Source organism: Antechinus flavipes, chromosome 3 (genome assembly GCF_016432865.1).
Source record: "Antechinus flavipes isolate AdamAnt ecotype Samford, QLD, Australia chromosome 3, AdamAnt_v2, whole genome shotgun sequence".
Taxonomy (NCBI): Eukaryota; Metazoa; Chordata; class Mammalia; order Dasyuromorphia; family Dasyuridae; genus Antechinus; species Antechinus flavipes.
Genome location: NC_067400.1, coordinates 339,403,959 through 339,417,859, shown reverse-complemented (window position 1 = coordinate 339,417,859; position 13,901 = coordinate 339,403,959). Strand labels below are relative to the sequence as shown.

General features: G+C 31.5%; 1 protein-coding gene across 3 annotated transcripts in view; it reads right to left on the bottom strand.

Annotated features, from left to right (window-relative positions):
• Nucleotides 1–13,901, bottom strand: part of WDR33 (WD repeat domain 33) — a 98,990-nt gene that overhangs the window by 23,399 nt on the left and 61,690 nt on the right. Inside the window, exons 8-9 of one of the 3 annotated variants that reach the window (XM_051985681.1) lie at nucleotides 9,530–9,566; nucleotides 7,825–9,303 (exon numbers count right to left, since the gene is read on the bottom strand). The exons of the other annotated variants lie outside the window; for them this stretch is intronic. Of the exons in view, the coding sequence (XP_051841641.1) occupies nucleotides 9,246–9,303; nucleotides 9,530–9,566 (95 nt within the window). The 3' untranslated portion in view covers nucleotides 7,825–9,245. Of the gene's footprint in view, nucleotides 1–7,824; nucleotides 9,304–9,529; nucleotides 9,567–13,901 lie in introns of those variants that run through there. 3 annotated transcript variants of the gene reach the window in all.

The following is a 13,901-nucleotide window of genomic DNA, read 5'->3' as shown; positions in this document are numbered from 1 at the left end:
ACTTCTTTTCTAGGGTGATTTAGTAGATATTTATAACATCATTCATGTGCCTTATAAAGCCATCAACTTGTAGAACTTAAGCAGTGGGAGACTGTTGTACCTAGTTTTCAGCTCATCATCGCCTGCAGGGGTCTTGAAATGATTTCACCAGCCTCATACAGCCTGGGGGCCAGACTTTTTCCACCCATCTAAGAGGGTTATAGATTTCCCCATAATCATCTTGGTTTTGATGCAACCAGCAGAATGCTATTTACATACAGGAGCATCTGAAGGACCTCACTATCCACAAGAAATCCTTCAATAGACATACTGCAAAAGATTTCTTCCATCCCAATGGCAGATATACACCGTCTTGCTTTATGTGTCATCATTGTGATCAGAGAATAGTGGAACAAATTATTTCTGCTGTATCTTTAAATGAATCTTGAATGATTTTGATAGTGACAGACGACTTGTTATAAGACAGTTTTTAAAGTGTTTTGTTTAACCAAATCAAGTGTCTTTTCATTTAATGATAAAAGCAAAAGTAGGAATTTGTATACCATACATCAGTGGCGTCAAACTCAAATAAAAACAGATCCCTGAAAGCCATTAATTGATTTAGAAAACCACAAATTTATGTTATCCATGCTATATTTATTTGTATTTTTTTGTTAAACACTTCCCAATTAATATGGTTCTGGCTGCACTTGGGAATTTTTATTACAAGTATGACACCTTCTGCTCTACTTTATTATTATTATTATTATAAAATATATATTATTTTTAAAGTCTATTTGGTTCCTACTGATGATCTCATCAAGGATCCCCTTAATACAATTGTAGAAATTTCTCATAAAGATGAGGCAATATAGAACAAACAGAAGGCAATATAGAAATATGCATAGTTGAGATTGTTTCTTAAGGCTTTGTATTTTTCAGATAATTTATAAAAGACTCCTCAACAATCCTCAGAATTGTTACAGATCTCTTCTGCAGCTACAAACATGGATCTATATATACTTGGTTCAACCTTTAAGCACATCCAAGATTAAAAATCCAAGTGTAGTGATTACACTGTACTTGAATTTTAAAAACTCATTAAGAAAAACTTTATAGATCTTTTCCCTTTTTCTTTTTGTTGCTGTCTTTACATCCTTAAAAAGCCAAGGTTTGACTTTTTATCCAATGGAACTCTTTCCAATAGTCTGGCACATTGGTTTTACTTTCTCTCCATTTTATGAGGGAATATAGCTCATAATGAATCATCAATTTGGGGATAAAATCTAAAAATAGAGTTCATATTCTAAAATAGTAAGGCTATTATCAAGCACCTCTTTCTGCTTGGCAAGCTAGTGAAGTGTTTTCATATGGCAATCAGTCTATACTAGTTGAATGATAAATTATTATAATTGCTGTCATGTCATTCATTTCTGCCATCCATTACCCATTTTTCAAGGTCATTTGATCTTATTGATAGAATTGGTTAATTTTTACTTATCATTTTGTGATTATTCTGTCTTCTGTTTACTAAATTTGATCTCAATCAAATGAATGTAATATGCAGACAGCTAATTCATGAGTGACTCCCACAAGGTTTTTTTTCTTGTTAAAATATTATTACTGCTTGCCATGTACATTGCCTTAAAATTTTTTTCTCAGTAAAAGAATTTATTATATCATGAGGTCATATTTTTGTGTAGACTATAAACTTTTAATTTTTCCTCATTTCTTTCTGATACATGCTTTCGGACATTTTGTATGCCCACCTAATTTCCCACATTTGCACTTAAGAAAAAGTATGTTCATAAAAGAGCATGTTCATATAATCTGGAGGGTTTTACAAAGTTCTCAACAGAATTTCTCTACTTTGTAATGTTCTACAAACAATGTTGGTGGCATAAGTTGCAATTTTTTCATGGTATTTTTGAAAATATTTATTATTAGTACTGCAATATAGAATGACCAGCTATCCCTTGAAATAATGTTTCTAATTGTTTTTGAACATAGCATAAAATCAACTCTTTTCATTGCCCCTGCAAGGAGTACTTTAAGCTACAACTTTCTTCTTTCTTCTGGTTTTCTTTATACTTAGAATGTCAAAATTATTAAAATTCATCTCTTCCAAGCAGTATGATTACTCAGAAATCAATGGAAAAGAACCTCACATTTAAAGTACAATAATATTCAAAAATCAAAAACTCATGATATTCTAAAAAATGTATGACTCAATACATTCTTCCATTTTCTGAACACCATTAGGCAACCATCCATCACCACAAATGTTTTAAAGGTCAAATAAGGATTTCATATTTTTTCTGGTTCATTAGTTGCCATGGCCAAAGAAGTGACACTATGGCAATGCTAGTTCTTTGTATACTTTGTATTATTTAAGAATGCTATGCAATGTGATCAATATTTTACAACAAAAGAATTCTTACCCTGAATACTCATTAAGCATTTAAAAAAAAGTTATTGAACCTGAAGGGAAAGGGAGAGAAAATTAATCATAGTCTCTGACATATTCCTTCTCCTACCAATAATAATAATAATAGCTAATAATTACATAGTACTTAAGGTTTACCAAGTGCTTTCCAAATATCTCATTTTGTTCTTCATAACAACTATGGATAATAGGTACCTTTGCTAACCTCATTTGATAGATAAGAAAATTCAAGCAGACAAAAGTGACTCACCTAGAAAATAGTTAAATGTTAGAGGCCATATATGAACTTGGTTCTTCTATATACCAGGACCCATACTTTATTCAATGTGCCACTCACTGCCATAAATTTATTACTTAGAAATCTAAGCAAAAGAGTCTAAGATTTGGCACAATATTCTCCCTCCTACTCATCTTTTAACAACTGACCAATTCTCTCCAATTTAGAATATCTGAAGAATTCTTTAACTAGATCAACATCTTATTCTACGCATAAATCAAGTTAATAAGTTACTGCTATATATTTCATCTTCCAATGAAAGGAAAGAGTGGAACTATGGAACTATGAATGTATTTTCTCATAGGATTTTATATGATATACAGTGCTAAATTTCATTTTGAATTTGAATTTGGGGGGCATAGAATAGGGATCTAAGCATTTAAAAAATCCGATTTATCCCAAAATCTAAACTGCTGGCATGATTGAACAATTATAGTCTCTATTACTAAAAGTGACCTTAGAAGTCATTTAACTCAACTCCTTCATTTTACAGGTGAACAAAAAGTGAGGCCCAAGGAGGTTGGGTAATTTACCTGTGTTCTACTCAAAGAATCTTTGAAATGGAAGAGATCTTAGAAAGACAAGCCTAAGAGCCACAAGTACAGGGATTTGCTTGAATTAACATAACTAATTGATGGCCAGAGGGGAAAACTAATGTCCCTGGTAATATGGACTTCTAGAAGCAGGACAATTCATGGTTGCTGCTCATTCTAGTGAAAAGGAAAATTCAGGAGTATAATATGGGCAAAAGATTCCTGGTTAATCTCTTTAGATATCAAAGAATGCTCGCTATCTAAATTGGTATATGTGAAGTTACAACCATATTAGAACCTTTGATAAGATCTACATGAAACATTCTTACCGATATAAGCATTATATTTCAAAATGTAATCTAAATGATTTAAACACCTAGATAGTCCGCACTTAAAGATTGTAGATAACTGGGGAAAAAAAAGAATTAAAATAAGAGTAAGGTCTTCCATGACAACATGAAAACATATTTCATATGGCAAGTAATTTGACATCTAAGTACCATTGTAATAGTAGTAGCAGCAGCAACAATAAAAATAGTAATAGGAGGAGGAGCAGGAAGAGTATATAATAGTAATAATATAGTCTTCATAATAACCTGTTCAAGTAGATGCTATTCTCACACCCAAAAACAACTGGTGGTAGAGTGTCTCAAATGGTTGGCTTAGAATCAGGAAGACTTGAATTCAAATTTGGACTCCCACACTTACTAGCTGAATCTAGCCAGTTTTTCAATGAAATAACAGCACCTATTGTGAGTTACCTTACAAAATGAGTTGTCTGCAAAGTACTTAACACATTCCTGACACATAAGAGGAACACACATGCTAGCCTCTATGATTATGATAATTATAGTTGTTTTGCAGATGAAGAAACCACAAGGCTAGGTGGGTAAATTTCTAAGAACATGTCTTTCATAAAGTCAAAAGCATTATAGGAACTATTAAAAATAGTTTGAGGGGTATCTAGATGGAGAAGTGCATACAGCACTGGTCTTGAAATCAGGAAGACTTGAGTTCAAACATGGCTCCAGATACATTCATCCTAGCTCTGTAACCCTAAACAAGTTACTTAAAAAAAAAAATTAAAAATTTTAAAACTATAGTTTAAGAATAATTCAATGACCAAAAAACCAATATTGCTGGATATTTACTTTTGAGGATATGGCGAGCTAAATTAAGAAACAATGTAAAAAGCAGTGTTTGGAAGCTATGGCTTTAAAATTTTAGGGATATACAGATTGCCATCAGGTAAGCTCTTTCTAAATAGCTATGGAGACTTTCTGTGGCTCCACCCATGGTTCCACAGAAACTAGGAATGGTGACAATTTGAACAAGGGCTTCAAAAATTGAGTATTATATGCATGACTGACATACTCCTTAAATTTACTGGTTGCCTCTTTACAAAGAGAAATCTTTAGGTATGCTGCTTACAGAGATTTGCCCTAAAGCTTTTTACCTAACTTTTCAGTCATTAATTTTAAACATGGGAAAATGAAACTACATGTGTAACCTTGGGCAAGTCACTTAATTGTAAAGTCTCTTCAAATTATGTATTTAAAAATTTAAAATATCACGACCTACATGAAATTCATTTAAAGTTATAAATAAATTATCTGACTGTGTAAAACAATAATACTATTATTATTATTATTATTATTAGAGCTGTGGCTCTAGGGGTAAAAGGGACCCCCACACACACAGATCATCTCAGCAAAGAAGTATGTTATCTATGAATTAGTCACAATTTCCTCCTTTTAGAAATGATGCAAATAAATGAGACAAAAATAAAATAACTATCAGGGCAAAATGGAAAACAATTATTTTCTCTATCAATTATATTTCATCAACTATATTTTAAACCATACCTAGATATGCTGTATGAGAAAACAAATAGTACCCCAAAAAATAAAAACAGGGAGAACAGGTAAATTCTATCAAAGCAAATATATGCACCGAAATGACACAATATTTAGGTTGCTAAGGCTTAGGGTATAAAGATAAAACTATATTGGGGGGAAAAAAAAGTTTTATGGTGAAAAAAGTTTTATTGGAAACTTTATTTATACCCAAAGTGATCAACAAAATATTAATAACTACTGGGATATATATCTACTACTGTCCCAAATCTACAAAGTATTTGAGAACTTACATATTCATCAAGGAACATCCTTGAAGGTATGAGAAAGGCCATAGAAATAGGCAACACAAATTTATATTCTGGGCTCTGACATGAGTGATCTTGGACAAATCACTTAACCTTCATGGGTTCCAATTCTAAAATAAAGAGGTCAAACTAGATGACCTCAAAGATCCCATCCAAACCAAATCTATAGTCCCATGAATAGGAAGGAAAGTTTTTCAAATATTCCAAAATGCAGATGACCTTGTGCTAATAACTGCATCAAACGATAGAACATTACAGAAACTCCTAAAGGAGAACCATAATCATTCAAAACAATTTGGCCTAGTCATATTGGAAATGACAAATCCCTGAAAATTGAGTGGTTTAGACTATGATAGTAGTTCATTAAAAATCCAGTTGATCCATCAGTGTGGACAGACAGCAAAAAAATGGAGGGACAGAGATGGAGGTGAAAGTAAAAAGAGAGGGATGATAGGGAGAGAGAGAGGGAGGGAAAGAGAGACAACTGGACAATTCAGATCCAAAATAGAAAGAGAAAATTTGGATTGTTTATGAGAAATTGAACTTCCTTAACTGACTCCAGTCTTGTACCTATAGTAGAAGTCCATCTTTTAAAAACAAAATTTTTCCAGTGATGCTGTATAAGGCAATTACAGCATACAATGAATTCTTGAATACCAAAGATTTAAAGTTCCTAGTTGTCCAAAGGCAAAGCAGAAGGGTAATGTACATGTGCCTAGGTTGTACACAACACACTTGCAGATATTGTGTAATTAGTGTCATTAGAGAAATGTATAACTGGAAAAGAAGGTAGGTGTAACATATGGGAACAAGGGATAATTGTGGAAGAGTCCATTAGCATTTACTCGATGTTAAGAAATCTAGAAGGCCCCCTGTAGAAGATTTACAGAAGAACATGGCTAAGTTGTGAAAAATGTGAAGCTATGGAAAAATTTCAATATGTATCTTTGGGTATCTGTATTTTTAAAAAATCATAGATCCATTCAAATATGTACATATAATTGAAAAATCTTCCTTCAAAAGAAAACTAGAACCATATTCTTTAATAATGATATTGCAAATATTTAGAAGACTAAATTATGAAAAATACTTATGCTTCACTGTAAACAAAATTATACTATAGTTCACATTGAATAGAGGATCCAAATCACAATATTTAAAAGTTTGAAGGGATCTTAAATGGAAGTATATTTTTAGTTTCAGTGAAGTAGGAAGAAATTATGACAGGCAAAGAACTTTAAAGTTGTTCCGTGTTTTGTTGTTGTTGCTGTTGTTTTTTGTTCTGTTTTGATTAATCTAATAAAAGGCTCTGACTTGAGGGAAAAATTAAGGTGAAAATTGTTTTTTTAATTCTTGAGATCAGAGTGTAAAGGGTTCAACTAAATTTTTATCTAATCTGGTGCTTATATCATTAGTTTAATGAGAAGCAAATAAGTAGTGTTTTCTTAGGGATTTTTGTTATTGTTTTAGCAGAACTTAAATGATCATTTGCACATTTTGAACTTCAATGACGTGCTTAAATTACTTTATAATCACAATAGCAAACATCTCATAGGATTGTACTGAGGAGCAAATAAGATAACATTTGTAAAACACTCTGCAATCTTAAAGCATTATATAAATGCTAGAACTGCTACTATTATTCCTAAGCTCTGCAAAAAGCTATCTGCCAAGACTGCAATTTTCAGGCAAGTAGGAAAGGATTTTTTTCCTTTTCATTTCAATTCATAATCATAAGTAACAAATATCTACTGAGGAGACTTTTAAGTTTGTCTCATTACAGGAAAATAGCAGGGTTTTTAAAAAATTGTTAAAAAGCAAAGAATTACCATTCTCCCCCCCACCCCCAAAAAAGAACCTTTCCCTTATGGTATTAATGTCACTTAACAGACATAAGGATTTCAAGAAAAAAAATTTAAGGAAAATGTTCATTATTGGAATAGATGAAAATTTGAATGTCAAAAATGTACATCCATATCACACACACACACACACACACACACACATTCTCACACCCCTCCACACTGTTTAAACAAATGTATACACTAAATTTAAAGGGAAAAAAAATCCTTCTAGCTAGACTAATTATATGGCCATATCTGAGTTTATGATATTCATAACAACTGAAGAAATGATGGATCTATTATACAGTTTTAAAAGCTAAATTCTATCAAAATATTTCCGTTGCCTCTTGAATATCTTTAAAACACAAAGTTGAAGTATCTGCTTCGGTAGAAAATGTTTTAGGGTCATTAAACCTCCTTTGGTGAAGAGGCTATATTGTTTTTTGAATTTCAATAGCTTAAAAGATAATAGTGAAAGGCAGCACAACTACATTTTCTTTAAAAGAAAAACCTATGGACATCAAGCATTCTGTGAAAGTCTGTCTGAATATCTCTAAGAAGATTTATTATAAGGCTTGAAATTATGTTCAACCCATTTTTTATTTTCAAAAGTAGGGGGATCATTTTTATCAACAAAAATATCCATTTAGAAATTGTATCTTTTTTACATATTCTTACAAACAACAGCATGATTTTTAGATACAGAAAGGAAAACAGCAAATAAACAATCAAAGTTTCTTTAGCATAGTAACAGTAGGAAAAATGTTACTAAATAAAAAGAACATTACAATAACAAAAAGCTTATTTCAAACAATAAGATGAAAATTTCAAAACCTCCCCAACAAAATATCTTAACAGGAGTAATCAAATAGGAAGGTAGGAAAATGGTGATCCACAGTCTGCTTGTTTATTCCAATCAAAAAGTCAAATTAAATTAGAGGAAGAGCAATAAATTCTTTTAAATAAGTAAATATGAATCCTAATATACTCCTAATTCTGATAGAAGTTTGATTTTCTACTATCATCCTTCCCTCTATTTTATTATGCAGAATTAAAAAATATAAGAAGCAAAGAGCAAATTTCACTTTCCCATGAAAGGAGTTGAACTAAATAATCTCAAAGGTTTCTTTCACTCTCATTCTACATACTGTATGTTCAAGACTCAAACATCAAATTGCTTTTCCAAGAAACTGCATATCTCCTCACCTTTAATATAGTTTGAGAAATAATGGAAAATAGAGGAAAAGGTCAAATTGAGGTAGAATTAAGAGTAAAGTACTTTGAAAATCCTGTGTAGTGTTAGAGAGTAGAAAAGTATGTTAAGGTGACTTAAATGGTTTATAACAGGTACAACAGGTTAGTACAGCGAAGGGAATTTTGTTCACTTGAGCCTGAGGTATCTTTCCATTGTTGAATTTTGTCAATTTCTAAGGAAAAGCTTTTGTTAACTGTTGAATGACAGCATTTCATTTTGTTCCAACATGAAACCTAGGCTGCCAATATGAAACAGAATCTGGCCTGAGACAAACCCAACCCAACAGTAATAAAATCTTATGGAAGGGCATAACTCCCATTCCTGCTACATTAGAAAGTAAAGCATTGGGAATAGCAGTAAGAGAACAACGAAAACTATCTTGTATCTCAAAGGACTAGATAGGGCAATATTAACACTATCTGTCTGGGACAAATTCAAGGTATCAGATCCTGATGAACTGACTTTACTAAGTATTTTACATTATGTCACTTAAAACCCTGGAAGATAGGAGGTATTATTACCATAATAAAGAAGAGGAAACAGAAGAAAACAGAAAATGAGTGACTTGCCCAAAGTCATACAGCTAGTAAGTAAGCATTCAGGGTTGGATTTGAACTCAGGTTTTCCTGAGTCCAGGCCCCATACTATATCCACTGCACCACCTATCTGCTCCTAGAAGAAAAGGTCAGATGGGAAAAAATATAGCTTTTCAAATTTGCAGCAGTAAAAAAAAATGAAAATTTGTCATCAATTGGGGAACTGGACAAATTGTGATATATGAATTTGATAGAAGCACTGTTGTATGCTGTAGGAAATGAGCAAAAATGTCATTTTAAAGAGATATGGAAACTGAATAATGAATAAAATTTTTAAAAAATTTAAAAATGAATAAAATAAATAAAAATGAATAAAACTAGAATTATACTACTATATCAAAACTATAAAAATAAACAATTTTGAAAGACTTAATTCTGAACAATTAAATAATCAACAATGATTCCAGAGGTCCAAAAATAAAAAATGCTACCCACCTTATAAAGCAGCTAGGTGGCACAGCAGATAGAGAACCTTTAACAGAAAATAATGGATTACCATTTCAGAGTAATAAATTAATTTTTTGATATAACCAATATGGTTTGTTTTTTAAATGGCTAGGGTCAAGTGGAAGGAAAAATTAATGCTTAAAATATCAAAGGAATTAATGAAAAAAAAATGCAAAGAAAGGTGGCCTAACTATACCAAACATAAAAATTTTATTATAAAGCAGCAGTCAACTAAACCATTTGGCAGGCTAAGAAATAATTAGTGGATCAGTAGAATAGGTTAGGTCCACAAGACAAAATAATCAATGACTACAGTAAAAATTCACTATTTGACAAAAATTGCTAGGAAAATTGGAAAATCGTATGGCAGAAACTAGGCATAGATCAACATCTCACACCCTGTATCAAGATAAGATCAAAATGGATTCATAATTCAGACATAGCAAATTAGGAGAACAGGGGATGGTCTACCTATCACATTGGCTAAGATGACAGGAAAAAATGGTAAGTATTGGAGGGGTGTGAAACAACTTGGTCATTAATGCATTGTTGGTGGAATTGTGAACTGATCCAATTATTCTACAAAGCAATTTGATATGCCCAAAGGGCTATAAAACTATGCATACTCTTTGATACAGCAATCCCAGTATTGGGTCTTTACCCCAAAGAGCTCAGAACAGGGAAAGTGCCCACATGTACAAACATATCTATAGCAGTTCTTTTTGTGGTGGCAGAAATTGGAAACTGAATGGATGCTTATTAATTGGGAAATGGCTAAGTAAGTTATTAGTATATGAATGTAATGAAATATTATTGTTCTTTAAAAAACAATGAGCAAGCTGATGTGAGAAAAGCCTGGAAAGACTTACATGAACTGATGCTGAGTGAAGTTGAGTTGAACCAATGTACACAGTAACAGCACGATTATGTAATTATCAATTATGAGAGACTTAGCTCTTAGCAATTCATTAATCCAAGACAATTCCAATAGACTTGGAATAGAAAATGCCATCTACATCCAGAAAGAGAACTATGGAAATTAAATGTGTATCAAAACACAGTATTTTTCACCTTTTATTTTTTTAGATGGGGATGGAAAATTGTCTACTTTTTCTTTCATGTGGTCTTTTCCTCCTTTGATCTCCTTCTTGCACAACATGACAAGTATGGAAATATGTTTAAAAGTATTGTACATGTATAGCTTGGAGAAGGGAGAAATAAGGGAGGGAGAGAGAAAAAATTTGGAACACAAAATCTTATAAAAATGAATGCTGAAAACTATCTAAATATTTTTTAAGAAATAAAATACTATTAAGAAAAACAAAATTTAAATAAGGCCAGCAGAAAATAATTAATGCTTGATCATTTTTTTTAAAGGCCTGTCAGGATGAAACAAGATACATTCTTCTTAAAATATTGGATAACAATTGATTCCTCCCAGGTATTCCTTTAAAAAGAAGTTACTGATCACAGCATTAATCAGAGTTCTAAAGTCTTTCAGGAGTTGTCTTTTCATTGTTATTGTATAATTTCATCTCCTGTTTTTTGTCTACTTCACTCTATACCACAGTTCATACATGTCTTTCCAGGTTTCTCTAAATCCATCCTTTCACTATTTAAAGGTCTAATTGTATTCCATTAGTAGTCCTATATCATAACTAATTCAGTCTGATCAATGGCCAACCACAATTTCAGAAAAATGAGGAAGCATGCCCATCTCTTATAGGTGGATAAATAATAGACTTAAAATGAAAAATGAGACATACATTTTTGGATAATTCCAACATGGTAATTTGCTTTGCTGGATTCGTGCATGTCTGTCATAAACCTTTTGTTTTGTTTTTCTTTTTTTTTTCCTTTCTTTCTTTTTATAGGGAGGGAAGAAGAAAAAAATGCTTGCTAATTGAAAAAAAAAAAGAAAAGAAAAAGCTATGTATGAGGTAAGGTAAGAACAGAAAGATTTTCAAAGGTCTTGATAAGAATGCTTAAAGTAGTTCAACTCTAGAAATGTCAACACTACTAAACATTACAAATACAATACTTAAATCTTTGGGCCTTGGTAAGCCTGGCAAACTCTCATATAGTCCATAGAAAGTTTTATAATATCTGATTTGATAAAAATCACTTTAAATGTCATACACATGCAATGATGGAAGCATAATATGTGATATGATTAAAAAATAAAAATAAAATGAATGAGTGAGCTTCTAAAAGTGAATTATATTTACAGAATTCTCCATGTTTATTAATAAAAATGTTTTAATTTCTAAGGATTTCCAGATGAATGAGCAAGTTAGTATCAGAAAATAATTTCCTGAATCATAGAAAGGGGTTCTAATAGAATGTTACCTTTATGTTAGCATATGTATTACATCATACTGACACATGCCAACTCCATTATCAAAACTGACCCTAATATTCTTAAACCTAGCTATAATACCATTCATCCAATCATTCATTTTATTAAGTTTTTCCTCTGTAATCAATTGTTTTGTGTAATATTTCACCAGTTTCAATGTTAGTGGGACACCTACATTATAATAATGAATTCATCTGCCTAAAAGTTATGAGTCATTAAATCACCAATTAGTTGTCATCTGACATATTGAAAGATTTCATGATTCTAATTAATACAATGGTCAACTGTGACCTCTAAAGATAGATGGTAAAGCATATGTCCTATCAGAGAGATAGAGTGGAATATAAGTGCGTAATGATGTTTGTATTGTCAGAGGTGGGTAATATGTTGATGACTTTCTTAATGAAATTCTTCAATAGAGAAAAGGTACAATAGGGAATGGAAAAAAGGAATTTTTGTAAAGTAATGCCGACATAAAAGAAATCAATATTTTTTAAAAATTGATTGAAAGTCTGTTATAACAACTCTTCTGATAGTTGTAGAAATGAAACAACAGTCTCCATTTTATATCAGTCTGACATTCTCTCTTTACCATAGGAAAGAAATAATGAACTTCACCTCATTAAGAGCCTTCTTAAGGCTCCTTCAAAATTTATATTCTACAAGTTGTATCAGTCAAAATAAAGAAAAATTACCATGTCAAAGCAAGTCTAAATACAGTAATGACAATGAGGTATAAAATAAGACAGCTTCATTTAAAGTCCTTTAGTTTCAGTGTCAGCTAATCTTACTAAGAAAAATATTCCTAAACAACATATCCAAGACAAGTATCAATCTTCAATCAGAATCACTCAGAGGAATTTTTTTGTCAGTAAACACTATATTTAGAGTTTATTCTAAATAAGTCTGTTTATTCAAGGCTGAATATCTCCTTATCATAAAAAAAATCAAAACAGGCTGGATCTTGTCAGAGATGAAATTGAAGTGATTCCTACACTGAATGAAAAAATGGAAATAACCTTTGGAAATAACTTCAATTTTTTCTTTAAATATTTTTTTTTTAATTTCATGAGAAAGATACTTGATATTTGTCTTACAACTAATAGGGGTACAATGTAAGGATCCTACCCCCAAAATGAAGGAAGAAAATAACCATCCTGTTGATGTCCTAGTACTTTTATAAGGAAATAGCAGCATCAAATCCATTACTGAAAAAAGTTGATTAGGGCTACATAAAGTACAATCTTTTAGAAACTTTCCTTATTTTGGGGGATTATTTATTACTATCCAGGAAATAAAGGTATATATCTAAAGCTGGAAGGAACTTCAAGGACCTTAAATTTAAGTTCAACCCTCTTAATTTACAACTGAGGGAACTGAAGTTCACTTATCACTTGTCCCAAGTCACTTGTGCAATATCACGTACTAGATATTCTTAGTTTTAATCCAGTTTATATTCTATGGAATATTTTGTGTAATATTTAAACTACCAATCCTCAGTTTTTCTTTAGATTTTAACTATAAATATTCGGTTGAAACAATCTCATCCCTTCATGACTTGTGTAACCATGTCAAATTCTTTTATCTTCCAACTGTCTGTTTCCTCATTTGTAAAATGAGAAAGTTGGGCAAGATGGCTTCTAGAATCCCTTTGAGCTGAACATAATATATATGAACCTACAAAAATAAAAAAATGCAAAATCTTCAAAAGGGACACATGGAGACAATCCTTATCTAATTAGAAACTGGAACAGGCTCTGTATAGCAAATATATATAACAAATATTAATTTGCTAAAACGTCACCTAAGGGTTAGAGAGGATGACCGTCCTGCCTTACCTTAAAAGCCAGTGAAAATGCTATATGAAACATTCAGTTAATTTATATTCTTTACTTTCAAATCCATTTTTGCATAAAATTTTTATCTACCCTTTCTCCCTACCCCAAACTACTATATTAATCTAGAAGTCTACATTTAACACACGGTTTAGTCTTCCACATA